Source organism: Leptosomus discolor, chromosome 4 (genome assembly GCF_034619465.1).
Source record: "Leptosomus discolor isolate bLepDis1 chromosome 4, bLepDis1.hap2, whole genome shotgun sequence".
Lineage (NCBI taxonomy): Eukaryota > Metazoa > Chordata > Aves > Leptosomiformes > Leptosomidae > Leptosomus > Leptosomus discolor.
Genome location: NC_141394.1, coordinates 73,871,245 through 73,891,192, shown reverse-complemented (window position 1 = coordinate 73,891,192; position 19,948 = coordinate 73,871,245). Strand labels below are relative to the sequence as shown.

General features: G+C 47.8%; 1 protein-coding gene across 3 annotated transcripts in view; it reads right to left on the bottom strand.

The window, feature by feature from the left end:
* MXD4 (MAX dimerization protein 4) overlaps positions 1-18,342 on the bottom strand; it is a 37,263-nt gene extending 18,921 nt beyond the window's left edge. For 2 of the 3 annotated variants that reach the window (XM_086463798.1, XM_086463799.1), the window contains exons 1-3: positions 18,227-18,342; positions 17,489-17,588; positions 8,066-8,095 (exon numbers count right to left, since the gene is read on the bottom strand). In XM_086463798.1, coding sequence (XP_086319924.1) covers positions 8,066-8,095; positions 17,489-17,588; positions 18,227-18,290 — 194 coding nt within the window. In that variant the 5' untranslated portion in view covers positions 18,291-18,342. Of the gene's footprint in view, positions 1-8,065; positions 8,096-17,488; positions 17,658-18,226 lie in introns of all 3 variants that reach the window. The other variant, XM_086463796.1, reaches the window with a different exon arrangement.
* Between the last annotated feature and the right edge of the window lie 1,606 nt (positions 18,343-19,948).

The following is a 19,948-nucleotide window of genomic DNA, read 5'->3' as shown; positions in this document are numbered from 1 at the left end:
AGGCCCAAATTAAACTGCTGCGAAGGAACAGCATTATGCTTTTTCACATTAATGATCTGCTGGCTAAATGTTCATGCCCAGTACAGTTTCTGGAACCTTAACTGCATCCTCTGTAGCTGCCTGAATGTGATGTTCAGCTTGCAGGCCGGCACACAGAGCTCCAACTGATATCCCCTGAGTGGGGACCAGAATCAGGCCCACAGCCTGCCACGTGCCAAACCACTGCATGTACCAAGGGGAAAAAAACAGATTAAAAATTACTTGTCCTGCGAAGGAATTATGTGTAGCAAATCTAAGCACAAGTGTCCACTGACAGAGACCACGAGGGAAAAACAGCATGAGCTGTAACAGGAAAGTACACGTTGTTCCATCCAGAAAGAGACACTTTGAATTTGGGACCAGGCCACAGTATATCCAATACTCAAACGGAGTAAGGAGCCCACAGAAAGGAGCACTGAAAACAGAGCTAGAGATGCCAATACAGAATGGAAAAGGAAGGGACAGGACAAGAAACCTACAGAATTTAACACCTCCTCCAGTCTAGGTTGATCCCTTAGTGTCTACTCCAACCAGGGAGTCATCGAAATTTTGTGCTCATGACATACTTGGGAGAAAATCATCCAGCCTCCTGCAGATTTGGTGTGAATCCTGAGCGCAGAGCCAACCTTGCCTTAAACAACCGGAGCCACACTGCTGGCTTTCAGGTGCATTTGCCACCTCTTCAAACCATGGCAGGTACCACTTCTGCATACCCAGTTTTCATCTGTGGGCTTCCACAGACTTCACTGGTTGGGATCCAGCCAAGGATTCCTATTGCGTTACGTAAGACTCATTTCAGACGCCAGCTTCTTAAAGCCCATTAGCTGCCTAAATACCTTAAAAAAAAAAAAAAAAAGTGAAGTTCCAGCTCACTTGCCCAGATGCAGCTAAATAAGCTTAAAAGGAAAACATCTTTTTTTAATACCTAATTCAACAGATCTTTTTCTCCTCCAATCAAGAGAGCAGTCACCACCAGGCATCTCTTCCCCTATTTGCCTGGAATCACCACCTATCTGTTGTCTGTACGGTTCTGAAAGTACCTGAAGCCTGGCCCATCTATATCCATTTCGTACAAGACCAGCCCATTCTTTCTATCATGGCAGATGAGAATTGGCCAGGGCAATTAGCAGATGCTGAGAACATAAACCACCTTTCACATAGTCCATTAGAGGCCAACACACGATGGACTTACATTTGGAGAGAGGGATGAACAAATTCAAGTGGAAAAAACGCATGCACTTGGTTTCTCGCCCATCTGCTTTCTGCTGGCTGTTTGGCTGGCCAGGAAGCACACTGCTTTCTGGAGCCCAGACCCAAGACAGCACTTAGGCCCTGCAGTTCAAAGCTGACTTCAGCAGGGAAAAGGACATCACAATTTAGTCAAGACTATGTTTTAGTCCATTTTTCATTGTTGATTAAAAGCTTTGTCCAAAGCACGAGGATGTGTATACCTTTGACACCTGGAATCTAACTCCCTGAGCAGCTTAACTTCCAAGCTTCATCTGCTTAATATTCCCCTCCTTTCCAAACCAGCAGTCTATGTGGGAAGACACTGCTGTTGGGAGTGCATAATCAGGTGAGCTGCTGTGTGCACTGAACAGACAGCAGTCCAGTGCATGGGCATTTACAGTAGCTCTTGCAACATCTAGTACAGGACAAGCCACAAGTCGAGACACTTGCTGACTGCCTAGAAGTGGGGAAAAGGCGAGGAAAGAACAGCATTTCAGCGCAAAGCTTTAAACCTTCCCATTTCTTTAATTCCATGGATTCATCAGACTAAAAATACGGGGTATTTCAACAAAAGCGTACGATTAAATTTTCAGTTCTGTGGGTCTAGTTCTTTGCAGACTTTGCTGAACAAGCCCCACAAAAAACCTTATTACAGCAATTTAAGACACAAATGCCACCATATACTTTGCTCCTCTGTTGGAAACCTGAGGATAAATTACAGGTAAAAGGGGGTTTAAGCTGATACTCAGCCTTGCACTGGCTGAGGCAACACCATTCACCTGACCGCTACAGCTGGCATCCTCAGAGAGGCAGTCATAGCTGGGGGTGGGGAGCAGATGCCTAAACCACGGTGGCTGTCAGCTCACAAAAGACAAGTCAGACTCTTAAAACATTACCTTCCCTAAGCAGTGCAAAGGTATGTTTATTGCAATTCATTTGAATTGCAATAAACCACTTCACACCAACCAGATGGTATAAAAAGTTCCTTACTTGACAAGAAAACCAGAAGAAGCAGATACAATACAGAGGTTAAGTTCTGCTAGTAAGACGAGGTGGTTCCCATCACTAATGTAGCAGCCACATTATTTGGATGGTTTACGTATAATCTGGACCCGTCCTAGAAATGGCAGCAGTTTTTATAGACCCATTATAACAATGAGATCTGTACCAGGTCAGTAAGACCCATCCAGTGCAGCATTCTCCAGGCAATAGCAGCCAAAACTGGATGCTTAGGAGAAATATTAAGCTGACACAGAAGTGACCTGTACTGCTCTGTACTGTAAATTAATATTGTCAGGCAAAGAAGCAATCGCACCCTCTCCCTGTGCTGGCATTAGGGTGTGCCTGTGACAGCGGGCTGGGTCAGGAAAATGCACTGGCTGAAGAAGCAAGCTTCTCCCCTCCCTCCTGTGCCGCCAGGACACAGGACCCAGCAGCAGCAGCAGCGTGCAACTGGGCTGGGTTAAAGTCCTGATGAAAGCACAGCAGCGAGACACATACTGGGTGAGCCTTCCCTGGAAGAACTTTACCTCCAGCACCAGTTAGGGGGCTTCCTCGGCTACAGATGGCACCGTGATGGATCAATGCAGTTACATCTTTATGCTGCGTAACAGCACTAACTGCAACAGTAGTTTGCGATTTTGAAAAGGCAGCCCATAATAAAAATAAACATTAAGCATTGTTTTTGGTATGCTATTATTTCAATGACCTTTCAGTTCTGTTTAAAATTTTCCAAGTTTATCAACAACTGGCAATTACATGCTTTTCATTAACTCTGCAACATAGTAACATGAAGAACCACAGAGGGAATTTCAAGACATCCATCTATGCACTCTCTCAGCTTATATAAACTTTAAACTCCAAGTAACTCTGGTGGGTGAAATTAATGCAGCAATGAATGTAACTGCGCTCCTGGCATCTGCATTTCCTTCATGAGAAAACTATTAGAACCTAACTTCAGAGGTACCGACTCTACTTATGTTATCAGCTAATGTTGTACATCATAATGCTCCCATCAAAATATGTATTTTTCATCAAAACCTACATTTATGTAAAGCATCTACTTCATACCCATGATGATGCAATATAACAACCTTTTCTGGCAAGATTTTAGGTTTAAGGACTATACAAAGCACTGCCTATATCAGCATTACCTTCTGTGCACATGGGAACACTTTCAGTCTCCCCTGATCAGCGCTGTAAACAACGCATACATTAGGCTCATTTGGGAAGATGGAAAGGTTTGGTTTCTTCTAAAAGGTTTTGCAAGTCACTGTGTTTCACGTATTCCCCCATCCTGGTCTTGCACTTCTAAAAATTCAGGGCTGTCCCACTCAGCTGATCCAGGCGATCTCCACAGCAGTCTCAGCTCACTGCAGTACAAACCAGTGAGCCCTGAACAAGAACGAACTGCTCCCTGTCCCTCCCAATATCCAGTGATGAAGCTAGACACTTGTGCACTTCTTCTCAGAGCAACTTCCACAGGAAAGCAGGGACAAGCCCCCAGGGCACACCTCTCCCAACAGTAATGCCTGTTTTTTTACTTCCACCCAGCTCAGCTTGCCAGCTTTTCTCTAACCTACACCTGGGGACCGGGGATGGGATCTGTCAGTTCCTCCAAGCAGAAGAGTACTTGCAAGTCAGATGCTGCAGTGCTGAGCACCGCCATGGTCAAGATCACCAGTCCCTCCTGCTCAAAGACATTCATCTGCTCTCTCTTCTAATTATACTCCCACTGCTTGCCAGGAGTTTACTATTTTGTGGAATGCAGGCAGGACAACTTTTCCCGCTGCTCATCTGCCCCTTCCCTCTTCTTGATTAAAAAAAAAACCCCAAAACAGGAAAACCCAACAGAGAATAATAAAACCAGTTTGACAGAGGCAGGAGATAACTGTCCATCTAGATCATGCCGTACCATGGTCACTCAGCCAAGGCACTTGTTCAGCTCACACAGTGCTAGCTTGGGGACAGCAGTCTGTGGCTTGCCGATTTCGAGGCACGCTTTTATTAATTTCCTCACTAATTCTTAAAAGCTGTTGTTTAAAATCATTCCGTTTCACAAGCTGTTTTGAAAGACTTTGCCATAGAACGGACAAGATGTTAAACTCCTCCTACAGCAGACTTCCTCACGGCCAGGCAGGAGTGAAATGACTTTGTCACCAAAGGAGCCCTGATGGGTCGGTCCCAGCATCCCTCGTCAGGGCTCCATCTGCTTCCAGCAAGAAAGGATGGACCTCGGCAGGGAGGCGCCGCTTCCTCCCGCAGTCCTGCGCAAGCTGAGGGGACAAGTCCACACACGAATAGCAGAGGGCAGATGACTCGCTGCCTTCACAGAGCAGTGTGAATATCTCAGTACAATCTTCAGGGGGATATACCTTGGGTTTTGCATTGTAATGTAGAACTAGTATAAATCGATGCAAATAAATGAGATTATGTGGTATCTTTTTAAGAAGCTTGAGTCTCTCATGGATTCTTGGTGTTTTTTGGTTTGGTTTGGTTTTGGTTTGGTTTTTTGGGTTTTTTACACTACAAAAATTGAATTTCTCTGAACAGCTGTCAGGTTAGGCTGATTTAAAAACTGCCTTGCAAAAAGTAATGATTACCAATGTACTTGCTATTTACAGTGCTCTGTGCAAGCCTACTGATATAATGGTCTGGCTGGAAACAATAACAAAAAATACATATACATGAATATATATGTATATATTTGTCATTATGAACTAGTTACATCTGAGTGCCATTTTGACTGATCTGTCCGTAATTATTAAAATATCTTCTAGAACCTCATCTGTCCTTAGGACAGAAGATTTCCTGCCTCCCTGCTTCTTATTTAGGGGGTTACCTGTTTCATGGCTCTGGGATGCAAACCTTAATCACACAGGACCAAAACAAGACTGCCATTAGAGGGAAGAGTCCTTACAGAGTTTCACTATAATGAACACACACTGAAGTTCTGAGCAGGGCATTCCAGGGAGACTTAAAGTAGAGAAAGAAGAATTTTATGTATGACTTGCTGACAAAACACTTTACCATAATTATAGTCTGAATTCTATCATATAACGAGAGGTTTTGTTGGAATTATGTCTCTGCTTGCACTTGTCTTCCTCTGAGCATCCCCTCAAGAGCACACAGAAAAGAGACCCAGCAGTAGAAAACGCAAATTAAAGCAGTGGTGCCAAACGGCCAAGTCTGCACACAGAAGAGTGATCAACCACTGCCATTCCCACTGACAACAAAAGCAGAGATAAAACCTCTTAGTGCAACACCCATGCAGAACCTGAATCAGCACCGTGTACCAGTACACGGCTACCGTGGCTTTCTGGTTAGAGGCAGCTCTGGCCACTCTCATCGAGGACACAAAGGCCCTGTAAACGAGGAAGCCATTCCCTGCCCTCCAGCGCTCAGTCCAGCCCACAGACACCACGTGAGAGACTGGGCAAAGAGGAGGATATGAGCAGCCATCTCCTCTCTTCCTCCTCGATGGACTCTTGTGAGATAACCAAGTGTGCCTCAGCCAGAAGCATCATGGCAGTGGTGAGTCAAAGGCGCTGGTCCTGGAAAGGATACACCTCCAAAATCAACATCCAGCGCTTCACAGCCAGCAGGGCAGGGCTGCGCCAGGGGAACAGCGACAGGCTCTGCTGCAAGAACCAGCTGCTACAGGGAAACACCATGGCTGTGAATCTTCTATCAAACTTTGCAAGATGCTTGATGGATTTTAACGCAATTTTAGTAAAACAGTGAAAACCAGTACAATCGGTATTACCAGCTCATACACCCACAGTGCTGGAGGAGGGGGTTGTTAAAAAAAAAAAAAAAGTAAAATTACCAGAGCCCTTCACACCAACACATTAGGTAACTAGATTTGTACAAACCTCATCTGCTGTTCTGAAGACCCATTTGCACATACAAGGATCTTGCACTAATTCGCAGGTTCTCACCGGAAGTAATAAAAATCTGGTTTCAAGTATAGTCTAACTGTAGGAGGTACAGCAAGCAGCAGCAGTTACAAATATTAGTTGTATAATCACAAGCAGTTGACCTATTTTGACCTTGAGATGGCAGAGAAAGAAAAGGTAGCAAGGCAAATACTATATGGTCCAGCTACTACAAAGATACAACACAGAACTGAAAGTGAGAACAGAGATTGAACAATTAATAGATCCTTCTTCTGCCCCTGCATCTGCTGCAAATGCTGCTGTGCCTCATTTACTGCGCTGCTTAAACATGTTAAGGCAGAGCAGAGGGAAGAAGAGGCAACTCCATGCTCGGGCTATAAAAATGACTGTAAGAAAAAAAAAAAAAAAAGGAATATGCAGTTTGGATGACAACAAGTCAGTAATGATGGAGCAGGGGAAAAGGAAGAAATGGAACAGAGTATCTAGGAGGAGGATGGAAAATAAATGTGAGTGAGAAAGAAGCAAAGTTGGGGCCAAAGATTTTTTTTTTTCTTTTAAATAAGTTGACCAAAGGACAGAATTTTGCACGAAGTTATTTTCCTGAAGACTCTGTCAGCAGAACTTCTGCCAGCTGATTTCACCGCCTTAGCCAATGCACTGCATTCTGCAGCCCAGGCCAGCGTTTGTGAGCTTGAGCCTTCCCCAGTTCCTCTCATCTCTAGGATGCCCACGTGGCTATTAGGCAGGGCTATAGTTTACTCATATTACAATTAAACTACAGGAAAGCATGCAAGGGAAGTGATAGTCTAGCTGCTACATAACTGCAGCCACAGAACAACACACAAAAAACCCCCAGTCCAGTGAGTTCAATCTTGTTGTGCCATCAACTACATTTCATGTATTTAGAAGCATGCAAATAGGTTTAAGTCATATTCACACACACAGCCCTTGCTTTCTTTGGATGCATGAAACCCGAAAGACCACAAGCTACCTGAAAAAGAAGAAAAAAATACCCAAAAGAGAGTTTGTCCTGCTGCCTGAATGACAAGCGAAAGGCAGCGGTCCCACAGCGAGGGTACCACGGCACTGCTCAGCCAGGGAACCGAAAGCCAGTGCAAAGACGGGCACCTTTTACACTCAGCAGCTCTCCATGTGCACCTTCAGAGCAGCGTACCCCAGGAGACTTCCTACAGCTAAAAAGCCCATCTGCAAACAAACTATGACAAGATACAATAGACGGTAAACACTGCCTCCAAAACTGTGCAAATATGAGTCCTTTAAAAATCGGATCTTAGGGTCTAATGAATGTCCTTGGTAAGTAAGTACAGCTTTCCACAGCGCTGGATACACAGAACCAGGGCTGCAGCTCAGGAGTTGCTGATTTCTAGCCCACACACAGCTCTTTGGACAGGACACATACCAGCAAAGAAGCAGACGAGGGGAAAAACGTATCTGTAGGTACTTACATGCAAGATGAAAATTAACTGCACTTTAGGCATACTTTAAAAAAAACATAGAATAACTCTGTGTGACATATTGTTCCCCAAAATTCATCCCAAATCACAAAATACTTCGATTGTACTTATAGCGTTTAACGCCTCAAGGAAACAGTTGCTGCAATCAGGTTCTGTATTAGTAACAGTACGGTTAACTGGTTACGGCATTAATCAGTCAAAAGCTAATTATCAGGCGTGTTTCAAAAATAGGATACCAAACTACAGAAAAAAAAGCCAAATAATATTATACCTATTAGATTTTAGTTGATAAAAAACCCCCAACTTAATAAACAACTATTCAGTGCAGAATCAAAACAATATTCAACAAAACATTCTTCAGTAAGCATGGTAATTCTAATGTCAGCCACACATCTTTTAATTTGCTTTTTTCTCAAGACTTACCTATGTTTTTCTAGTTCGTTGTGTGACGACCTATTAAAAAGAAAAAATAAATATTAGAGAAAAGGATAAATAAACCAAGATTTAGAATATTTAAAAGCCAACACCTGCATAAGTTGCAAAATAGCTCTCTAAAACATGTATTTATATGGATTATGAAACAGCTTCGCTGTTAAATTGGTTCATTTTTACATCCCTTAGATACTTCAAGGTATCAACTTAATTTCCATGAGTAAACCGTGGGTTTGGGGTGGAATTATAATAAATTTGCATGTATTAGTGTTCAGTAGATTCAGAGACAGAATTGGACATTTAAAAAATGAGCAGGTTAGTAATAAAAACAGCCCACAAGATTTTTATCTGTGAAGAAAAATTATGAGGGGGCAGAAAGTGTTAGAAGATCTAAATGGTAACAGGTAAGAGTAAAAAGCACCCAAAAAGCCAGCTTTCAAGCCCACGGAGAAGCAGAAAAAACAGCAGCTAACCACTGCTGTTGACATCTTAATGGCAAAAAAGAGGAATCCTCTTAATTCTTCTGCATCTACAAACAGAAGGAAAAAAAAAAAAAAAGCCACATTCCCTGATCTGACCACATCAGATTGCTCTTCTCTTCCAATCTACTAGGATTCAAGATTTATTTTTTTTCATTCAACTGATGCATCAGGTTTTTTGCCATTAGAAGGCAGCCCTAACTTCTTGGAGGATTTTTTTTTTTTTAATTGATTCAGCTGGAAATATTAATTTTATTTATTTACACAGCTCAAATTAAAAACATTCCTAAAATGAAGTTATTGTCGTCACTTCCCGGACTTTTAGTTTTGTCCCACTGGAACCATGTCCAGTACGTAAGGATCAAAAGCTACAAAGGCGGTGGCAGCTTTCATGGCTGGTAGACTACATCAAAGCAGCTGTCCTACACCATGCTGTAACCCCTGCCTGCATCTGGGCACGATGTGCTGACCGAGACGGCTTTGGGGAGGTGTAAGTGCACAGTCCGTCGAGCGAGCTGAGCAATCACCGGGTGAGAAAGTCCTCCTGCCCCAAGGCACGACGTGCCCGGTGGCAGGCCGCTCTGCCTCTCTCCCCGCACACGCGCGCGCAGCTGGATGCTGCGGCAAACCGAGGTGTGACTGATGATGAGAGCATCTCTCCAGCCATAGAGAGGGGAAAAAGAAAGCAAAGCTCATGCAAAGAAATATCCAATAAACAAACCCGCAAGCAAATTATTTCAGGCCAGTGCAGCTCCTGATCCTGTACGGAATTAAGCAAACTGCCCCTCTGCAGGTAGAGGAAAACTCAAATGCTTACAAGGTTCAGCACTGATGCTAATCCATGTCCACTGGAAAGCATCCCAGGGTTGTTACCAACACATCAACTACGTCAACCATTACCTGGTATCTTTTTCTGAAGAGTGTATGAATTCTTTCTTTAATTTTTTTTTTTTTTAAACTTGTTGCATCAAGTGAGACACAATCAGGTAATGTATGTATTCCTACAGTGCCATGAAAGTGCTCCTGACCAATGCAGCAACACTGGAAGTGTTTTACACATATTCTACACTACATTAATAGGTCAAGGTGGGCTGCGTTTGCTGCGATTTACTGCCTTTGCCATTTCACAACAGTAAGGAGATATTGTTTGTATTTTCTACTCCTACAAACAGAGAAAAAGACCAAACTTTTTCTCCACAAACACTTCTCCACACCAACGTTCACGATAAGTGACAAATGCTATGCCAAATCCACCAAAAACACATAGAAAAGCTTAGTTCAGGAGGGAACCATTCTCCTCAAACACCCCAAAGGCACAAAGACCCTGTTTGCAGGGAACTCTGAAAAGGAGAGGAAATACAGGCTGGTCTAGATTCATCCCTATGACGTGACCTCCCTGACATTTTTGGCAATTATACACAAAGATGAACACGATCACTGCAACTAGCCAATTCCGAGCTGCCTACTGCAGCAGAGCACACACTCAGCGCTGGTGAGCGCACATGGTGACCGCTGCACCAGCAGGAAAACCACTGGCCAAGAAATTAAGCCTGCATGGAGTATTTTGCTGGCTTAAGAGAGGATGCGACGAGCAGTTGGAAGTCCTTCTGCATGCAGCACACCTACAAGGCACCTCTGGTTCACAAAGGGTGACTTTGGTGTTCGCCTGGGATACGTCCTGCCAGCCCAGCTCTGGAGGGGCACAGCTGCCTGCCCTGGTTAGGCCAGCTACCAAACAGAGGGGCGGCGAACATGCGCCTCTTTGCAGAGCTCTTTGGGACACAAAAGCCTAATCGAGGCCTGCAGTGAGCAAACGCTGGCACCAGTCACACATTTCAGGGGGTGCAGGGAGGCTGACTAACGCCACAACTATCAGGCCCTATCCAGGAACCAAAACCGAGAGTTTTGACATTTACCTGACAGTTGCCCCATCTGCAGAGCAAGTTAAACACCTATTACAAGCATGATGGGGTTTTTTTTTGTTGCGTTTGTTTTCACAAGAGATGAACCTCTCTCTAAATATTATTTATCCTCTCGCTCACTGTCTACAGCGCTGTGAATTGCAAAAATATCCATCTCCTCCTGCTCTTGGTGCAACCTGAAGTGAAGAAAAAAATGATAAGAACTGGTCTGCACACAAACCAGTACCCCAAGCACTACCTCTGTTTCAAAATGGAGTCTTTTATTACTTCAGTGAAAGATAAAATGTAGGCCAAGACTAAGAAGATATATGTATTTATACAAAAGAGACAGATGTATAACTGCAGTTTTCAGACAAATGGTCTGTGGAGCCCTTCAAAAGCAGCTGCAAGAGAAGGAAGAGTTTTGGTATTTAGCTTAAGTTCACCGTATTGGGTTCTGTATCTCCAGGCAAAACCTGGGGGAGTTGGGGGTAGCAGTGATGAAGGAAAGGTGTCAATAAAATTATTCAGATAAAAATAGAGAGAAAAAGCCAACAATAAAAAAATAGTCAGAAAAATCAAAGATTCAGAAGGAGGAGATCAGGAACACTGCTGCTTAGACTGCATTGTCGACCCGAGACAGCTCTAATATCCCTTTAGCAAATGTCGAGCAGTTCACAGACTATGCAGTAGCAGTTACATTTTCTTTGTGAATAAACTGTCAAAAGAAGATTTGAAAGAAGAGGGAGGAGCCACATAAATGCAGATGTCAGTTTGCAAGATGCTGTGCCACTTCCAACAGCACATCCTCAGAGCCGTCCCCTTCCACCACCACCAAGGATTCCAGCATTTGGTTGATGCAGCATTCAGCAAACACACCTAAGCAATTAGGATGGGTGCTAACTGAGATGGTAAGACTAACACAGAAAAGACAAGTCCCCCCAGAAGTCCCCTTTCTATAGGTTTACGGGTGAGCCAGCAGGAACTGCCCACACATATACTGGGTTGAGATTTCACTGTACACCCGGTGCGCTGCCTGTTTCATTACTGACACCTTCTCCTACTCCTCCATCCATTTGCCCCACCAGACGGTGCACCTTGTCAGCAGGAAACCAGCATAGCTCCTGGCAAAGGCAAGGACGTATCGGCAACGCTGCTGAATTTTCTTTACTAATGCTAAGGGGAGCCAGGTCTAGACTGCAAGTCACCCATACGCCAGCAGTTGCTGACGCGTTTTAAAGTGCTGTAGGGAGCAGAGCAGGCCAGTTAACCAAGTGATTAAAATAGTGGCAAGCACCTTGCCCGTGCCCGGGCTTTCTGGTGCAGGCAGGGCTGGCAGGGTGTTGTACAACCCGTGTGCAGAGGACACAGCTCCACCTAAGGTCGCACGGCACTTGGAGGTCCACCTGCAAACCACATTGCCTGTACTTCACCGTTTGTCCAGGACAAAAGAGTAAGAACAAACAGAGCAAGAAGTTTTACAAGGTGCTACACATTAAGTGTCTGCATTCGGTTCCCACTCCCAAGCGTGCCGCTGCATAAAAGCACGCAGCTCATGCACCCGCAGCCTTGTCTGGATGCGACTGCTACGCAGCTTTCCACTGGAAGGATCCCAGTTTGCTTCCAGGGGCTTTCCTGTCCACATATATAACCTGCTGTGGGATGCACCTGAAAATATTACAGTCCACCACCAGAGGTGAGGAGTGGTGCTACACTGAACTTAAGCGTTAAGTACACGTCCTGCCCAGAATTCACTGCTCCTGGGTTGTTGGGGTTTTTTCCATTTGTTTTAAACTGGACACGTCGCTTACAGCTTGTCAAAAAACAGCCTGTATGGAATTAATCCACTAGAAACTACTTTTGCATTCTCCTCATAGCAAAATTTAACCGGCCCTGCAGATTCAGCTGGGATCTGGGAACCAGGCATCCTGGCACAGCCTTGATGCAGAGCTCTGGCTCCAGTACCTCATTCAAGTTTGTGCTGCCACATGTTTGCGGTGGTGAGGTTCGAACATGCTTCAAATACGGTGGCAATTTGTCTTCCTCAACTGCACGAGCACTGCAAGTCCAAGGCATCGCAGACCTACTGCAGTTCCTCAGGGGCAACAGACCAGTCGGTGAGATCTATTATATTGGGACTAAAATGCTTCAGTTTTGAAAACAAGCATGGTGATACCAATTGCTGTCCCTCTGCCACCAGCCTTACGAAAGCAAACGCAGAGGGATCTACTGAATTCAGAAAGCCAGGCAAAAAAAAGCAGAGGAGCTGTGTCTGCCTAGTCTGGTTTGCAGTGTTTTATTCTCGGCCTCCCACCAAAAAAAAAAAAAAAAAAAAAAAAAAAAAAGGAAAAATAAAATAAAAATCAGGCTTTGACCCCTAAGCTGCTTTGTGTGGGCACAGAACAACATCTGCAGAGAGCAAGGGGCTCGCTCTGCAGGCCACAGGTTGACCCTCCCTGTGAGCCAACATTAAAAGAGGAATTCAGACATTAAGCTCTGTTTTTATTTGAAACACCAAATGCAGCTTTCATCTTTCTCTAGATATAACCCTTTGCCAGAACACAGCACAAAGTACAAGTCTATTTATATAACACATGAGCAAAAATACTAATTAATAGATACAGAAGATATATTTATAAACCGGCATTTATTTTGCTCCCCCTCCTTCAACAAACCAGCTCCTAAATCAACAGGCCAAACACACTGCACCACCGATGTCCAATTCCTTTCTCTGCAAGTAAATTTAACTGTGACCTCAGTAGACTGGCATCTAACACTGAGATTTTAGTTTTCATTTTACCTTATTTCTGACCCTTTCTCGGCAAAGCGGCTGCCTGAGTTCCCCCACGCACGGACAGACACACACCTCGCACCCACACACAGCTCAAGCCACCCCACACCTGGTGGGCATCGTCACAGCCAGGGCAGAAGAAAGCCCAGTTATCTGCAGGCGAGCGTGGCTTTCTGTCAGAGTGCCTCGCCTCGTGAGCAAACATCACCGAATCCCAGATTGGCGCCGTATTCCTCCTCGGCACATCGCACGTGCGTTACCTATCCATTTCCTTGGATCAAACGGCAAGGTCGGGGGGAACTTCTGAGTATTTGTTATTAACATTTCCGAGGCACAACTGCACTAAATACAGCTGTTTGTTTTATGCCTTTTCTTTTAATTCCAGCTACACATTAACAAGAATTATTAGACTGCATGGCACTGCTTTAGGAACTATAGCCACTGCTCCGTGAAGAGGAGACATTTATTATGCTGTGGTCAAGTACGTGGTAAGTATTAGTGGAACAAAAAGAGATGACCTATGTTTACCTCCCCCCAAAAGACAATCTCATGCCTTTCTCCAATCTACTGTCCTCTCCGCAAAACAAGAATCCAGTTTCATTTGCCAGAGGATTTTGGTCAAAACTACTGGAGGGGAACAAGTCTGAATCTCAGCTGAGGACACCGTACAAACGGCAAACCGGACAGAGAGAGAAAACAAAGCAGTTTGGTTTGTGTGACGTGGGAAAGGGCACATCATAGGAAATGGAGTGAGAAGAAAACACATAAAATCGAGTCATTTTAATGTAGAAGTGAAAAAGAAATGGCTAAAAATTGTGCCTGATTGCTACCAATAATCCCGAGAATATCGTCTAGCAACAAAACTGCTAATGACCACTTCCAGTTTTGATCCGAAGCTATCAGTGGACAAAGCAACAATGTTAAATTCCTGCGGTGAACACAAGGCTTATAGATTTTGGTTAATTACATGCAATTCTGCTGGCATTTTTCCCTGCATGAATCCAAACCTGTCAAAATTACTTCTCACTTAATTGCAGTCGAGAGGCTGGCAAGCTTTTAGCCCAGACCTGAGCATCCTGTCCAGAGGGTGGGCAGCCTTCCTCCCCCCTTCTTCTCCTGCAGGTCTGCGCCTCGCCAGCCTTCAATGAGAGGATCGAGGTCTCAAGATACGATTTCTTACATGAACATCCTCGGCAGAGGAAGGAGGTGTCCATCAGCGCCCTTGCTGAACAACAGGGCACCTGTACTACACGGGGCATGCTCTTCCCCCCTGGCAGGCAGGCAACAAGGGGGAGAAAACACAGAACAAAGAAGAAGGGTACAGCACACCAGGCTTCCTCACATCTGACAGTTTTTCTCCTCCTCCCCTCTTTTCTGATTTTCCAAGAATGAGGAGGAAGATGTTTTTCATGCTTTTATGTATGTATAGCTCACAAAACATGAAAAAAAAACCCAAAAACATATATGTATCTCTCTCTTTTTAATCTGATCAGATGCTGCAAGCAGCAAGATACAAAAATAGATAATGAAAACAACAACAAAGCCCCTGCAGTTCTGAAATGTGCAGTTATCTGCTCCTTTCCTAGTCCTCCAGCCTGAAGTATACATTTCTATATGTAAGAAAAACAACGCAATAGTAAGGTGTAAATTTCAGACACGTACACAGTCCCGCCTGCCTGCATCTGATGCTCCAAACCCAGCATGTCTGGAAAATGGTTACATTGGAACAAGGTGGACAAACACTTTGCCCGGTGGCTCACATCACCCACGACCACTCCAGATCCTCTGAACTTTGTCCAGTTGTCTCCCTCTGTTAATCTTTGAGTTGCTTATGAAGATTTAACTGTATTATGAAAAATTCAGACTCTAGTCTGGGGCTCGGACCCTATTGCCTGTAAGCTCCAAATAATAATACAACACTGATGCTGGTGTACTTCATGCACTTTCAGATTGGATGTTCAAACATAAGGATAATTTCTCCCCCTCGAATCGAAGCTCCAGCGATTGCTGGATGGGGGCACACAGTCGGTAGGTACAATGCGGAGGTGCCCACAGGGCCCTGCTGCTGCACCTCCGTCCCTGAAATAGCAGGGAGCTGCATTAAAGCAACGTGCCTCTGTTTCCTACACCAGCAAGCCCAGTGTCTGTGCCAAACCAGGCAAGCCACCGTCCGGGTGGTAACCACCCTTGAAACCTTTTCTCGACAAGCATTATCCTGTCCTGTAATGTGAGCAACTCATCCCTAACCTAATCACTGCAGCTAGAAGAAATGAAAGTGTAAGTAAATGTAGACATTGCATACCGCAGGATGGCATTTTTCAAGGTTGCCACTGCTACAGAGTGAGAATCGGAGCAAAAGACTGAACAAGTAAATACAAATCTACAGGCAGAAAAAAGCAGGAAGGTAACTGCAAGCAGACGTATGCCTCAGCTTTAATAACACTAGCAAATCTGTAACCAGAAATCTTTTAATTCTGCTGTATTTGATAGATTACAAATCCTCTCCTAAAAACTCCCGAAAGCAGCTTACAGTTCAGACAAATAACTATTTTGCAGCGGATGACAAGAGACCTAAGAACAGAAATGATAGAATAATAGCTCTGCAAGTAATACAGATTTCTTGAATGTGGGAGACAGAAAAGGAGAAATCCGTACAATTCGAGGAGCAGTTTACAGCTGGAAATCCTATGAGACCTGATTAGGTTAACCGTGAATTTTTTTAAAAGGCAGCAAGCATACTTTGTAAGAAAATAATTAAAAATCTTGAGGAGCAAAGTGTCTCAGGAAACAAGACAAGCCTCCCGCTCCTGATGACTTTCTTTTTTAAAATGAACTGATGTCTTCTCAGTGCTCCAAGATGAGACAAAGAATTCAACTAAAGCCAAAAAAAAATGTAGGAGTACTGCAACTAATACCCCCCAAAATGGTTGCCTTGCTCGGAGCAGGGGCATAGGGGAACAATTCGCTCCCCCTCAGTTATCTTCAAGACACACCGCTCGGCCCCGGTAGGCACGAGCAGGGTGCTCACCAGCTCATTTTTCTCAAGGAGGGAGCTTGTCAGCTTTTAATTTCGGTTTGCACCTCCGGTGCCCCACGAGCAGCTGCTGGCCCTCTGCCCCGCACCTCCCCAGCGCCAGCAGACCCAGCTGCCCGCTGCCATGCGGGATGCCCGCTGGAGGAGCGAGAGCAGAGCGGGCCCGTCGAGACTCACTGCTCGTTTGGAAAACAAGTCACGTGCAAACCGAGTTCATTTTAGGCTATTCTACAGGAGCCACCATCCAGCACGACCGTGCAGAGCAGAGCCCGAGCTGGGGAGAGCATCGCCGCTCCCGGGCCAAGCAGGCCCAGTTGGACACGGTCCTTGGTCCTCTCCGGAGCAGCCCTGGAGGAGCGAAGCAGAGCAGGCACAGCAGAGGGCTGGAGGAGCTCCCAGGCAGGGGCCGGCACTGTCCCTGTAAGACAGCCTCCTGCACGTACACAGCCGCTGCCCGAGCAGCAAACAAAGCTGCAGAGCCTGCGCACAGCAGCCCCTCCGCTCATGCCATCGCAGCACAGGTAGCGGCTGCGGGGAACACAACAAAACCGCCACGGCCACGACACGACGATCATCGCGATCAATAACGACCGAGTCATGCACTTTGACGGATCTGCATGCGGCGGGAGGGTGGGCGGGATGGTGACCCGGCGGTGCAGCAGAAGCCCCGGAGCGGTCAAGTTCACTCCAGCACCTTCTAGCGTAATGCCTCCAGGAGAAGTTCAAGTGCGCGGGTGGGTCTCCCCCCGCCGCCCCACGCTCTCCCCCTCCAAGAGCCCGGCACTGCGCCGCAACCGGAGGCTGCATCTGCTCTGGCTGCGCCGGGGGAGGCGGCCGGATCGCTGCCTGTGGTTTATAAATAAGTGCCAGGGGGGAAATTAGTGCCATGCAAAGAGAGGTCTGGGTGGCGACTACGGTGTTAAGATCTGCAGCAAAAGCGGCTGTCGGTGAGCGCGGAGCAGAAGGAGCGATGAGGGCGGATGGTTTAGAAGCGCAGTGAGTACTAAGGAGATGGTGTACGCGTGGCAGTGTTTATATGAGAGATCAAAACAGAGCCAAGCCCATCCAGGGAAAAAATGGCGACTACCGGGATGTGGGAAACTAAGACACTGGATTAGTTATTATTTTTAATAAATGTATGCACTGCACATAAGCTAGACACATTGGAAAAGCTGCCGATTCATTCTGAAAAAGCGGTGCGTCTGTTACCTGTTATTCTGGGATTTTCTGGCCATGGTGCCTGCCTTTGTTTTCTTTCTGGAATAGTCACTATCGAAGGGTAACACTGATGCATAGCCATGTTCTGCTTCTAGGGACAAAGTCAGCATTAGTGGCAATATATTTTTTCCATGCATTTTTTTCCTCCTTTGCAGGAACACTAGGGTAAAGAACAGAATTTTTTCCAGTTGATTTGTTTGGATTTTATTCTGGCATCTCTTAAAGAAGCGAGACAAAAAAATGTAACGACTCGGTAAACCAAAAAAGAAAAAAGGAAAAAAGTGCCGAAATTAGGAGGATTATTTGAGTGCACATTAAAAACGAGGCGGATCATGCAAACCCTTGTCACGCTGCGCTGGGGGGAGGGGGGGGGGCGGGAGGGGGGGAGAGCACTGCCATACAATTAACGACTGCCACACACAGAGAAGTGTGAGGTATCCTGAGCGCTGCAACACGCACACCGTCCCCATCCAGAGCTTGACAAAAAAATAACCGAAAAAAACCAACAACAACAAAAAAAGAAAACCGAAAAAAAAACACAAAAGGCCAAGAGCAGAGCACTGTTCCTCCCCCAGCGCGGTGCCTCGGGCCAGCCCCGCGGCGCCCGGGCAGGTGAGGGCGAGGGGCTGGTCCCCCGGCCCGGGCCGCCCGCCGCCGCCGCACACAAAGGCCGAGGGCGGCCGGGAGCGCCTGCGGGTGACCGACTGACCGCCCGCCTGCGCCCAGTACCTCGGTCTCTCCTCTCCAAGTACTCGGCCGCTTCCAGGAGAATTAACAGAGAGTTCAATTCCATGGCTGCCTGTGCCGAGCCGAGCCGAGCCGAGCCGAGCTGAGCTGAGCCGAGCCGAGCCCTGAGCCCCCCGCCGCCCCGCGTCGCGCACCGCGCCGAGTTCACGCGCGGGGGACTTCCAAGCCCCCGGTTATAAGGCACCTCTTCTCAACCTACATTTGACACACAGACGACGGGCAGCTCGCGCCGCCAATAGGGAATCGCGATTCGGCGCGGGGGCGGGACACAGGGTGGCAGCCGGGCCAACCGGCAGCCAGAGCACCCCCCCTTTTTCCTCCGGCTGGGGCAGGGAATGTTGACAGATCCCCATCTCCCCCTCCGATTGGCTGGCCACTATAGTAACAATTTAGAAGCCGAAGCTTAGCAACAGCACGTGGTGGCCCGGCCCCCGCGCTCGCTGAGTGGCCGGCTTCTTGCATGTTAAGCAGGTAGCGGCCGCCGATTGGTGCGAGGAGCGCCATGCAAATGAGGGCGGGGAAGGGGCCAATGGGGTAGGAGACGCGTGCCGTGCGGCAGGAGGTGGGGAGGAAGGAAGCGGGGAACCAATGGGCGGGGAAAGGCGCGGCGTTGCTGTGAGGAAGAGGCAGGCAGAGGGGCGGGATGGGCCGAGGCTCCGCCCCCGCACGCCGCACGCTGGCGGGGCTGCGGAGCGCCTCGGTGCCGTAGATACCGCCGTGAGCGGCGGCAGCCCTCCCGGCAGCAGGGCGGGCTGCGGAACCGGGGAGAAAAGGCGGGGAATAAAAAAAGGAAAAAGGCGGGGGCAGGGAGCGGAAGAGCCCGGGCGCCTTCGCGCCCCACCGCCCCAAGCGGCAGGGCCGAAGCCAGGCCTGGGGAACGCCGGCTTCTGCGGAGGAAATCCGCTGCCGCCATAATCACGCCTGCTCGGCGCGGCTGCAGGCGCCGGCCCGGGGTTCCGCTAGGCCGCTGCCCGGCATGCCGTGCCCGCGCACGCAAGGCAGTGCCCCTCCGCCCTCCCCATCAGCGGCCCGGGTCAGACGCCCACCCCCGCGGCTTCCCCCCGCCGGGCACGGGCGCTCGCAGCGGCTCCTTCCCGGGGCTGCCCGGACGCCCTGGCCCTCCGCCGTGAGGCGGCCGGCGCTGAAGAAATGCGAAGCCCCGCCCCTCCCGGGAGGGCTGCGCATGCGCGCGGCCGCGGGGGTGGCTGGGCCGGGGCAGGCGGGCGGGGGGTCAGGCGGCGCTTCACCGGAAAAGGAGCGGGCGGGGAGGGGCGGGACCGGCGGCTCCGCGGGTCGGTGGGGCGGCCGCCGCGCCGCCCTCTCGCTGGTGAGGGTCTCGGTGGCGCGGCGGAACCGGCCTGGAGCCATGGCAGCCGCTGGGCCTGCGCCGCAGCGTCTGTTGTCCCCTCAGCGCCGGGCAGTTTTCACACAAAAAGTTACTGTTTTGCCCTGAAAATAGGAGCGCGCTGCTCACTACAGATCGTGGGGAGGGGAGCGGGGCTCGGGGTCACTAGTAGCCCCAGAGACCCCTGCGAGGAAGGCGAGGGAAGCGGGGCAGCAGGCCTTGAGGAGACGCTGCCTCGTGGCAGCGTTCAGGGCGGTTGGTAGGCATCGAGGGCAAAACCCAACCTCCTGCCCAGGTGTACAGCAAATGGAGGGGCCCTGGGCATCAGCAGGCCGTTGGGTTGGGCCCTTGTGCATCTT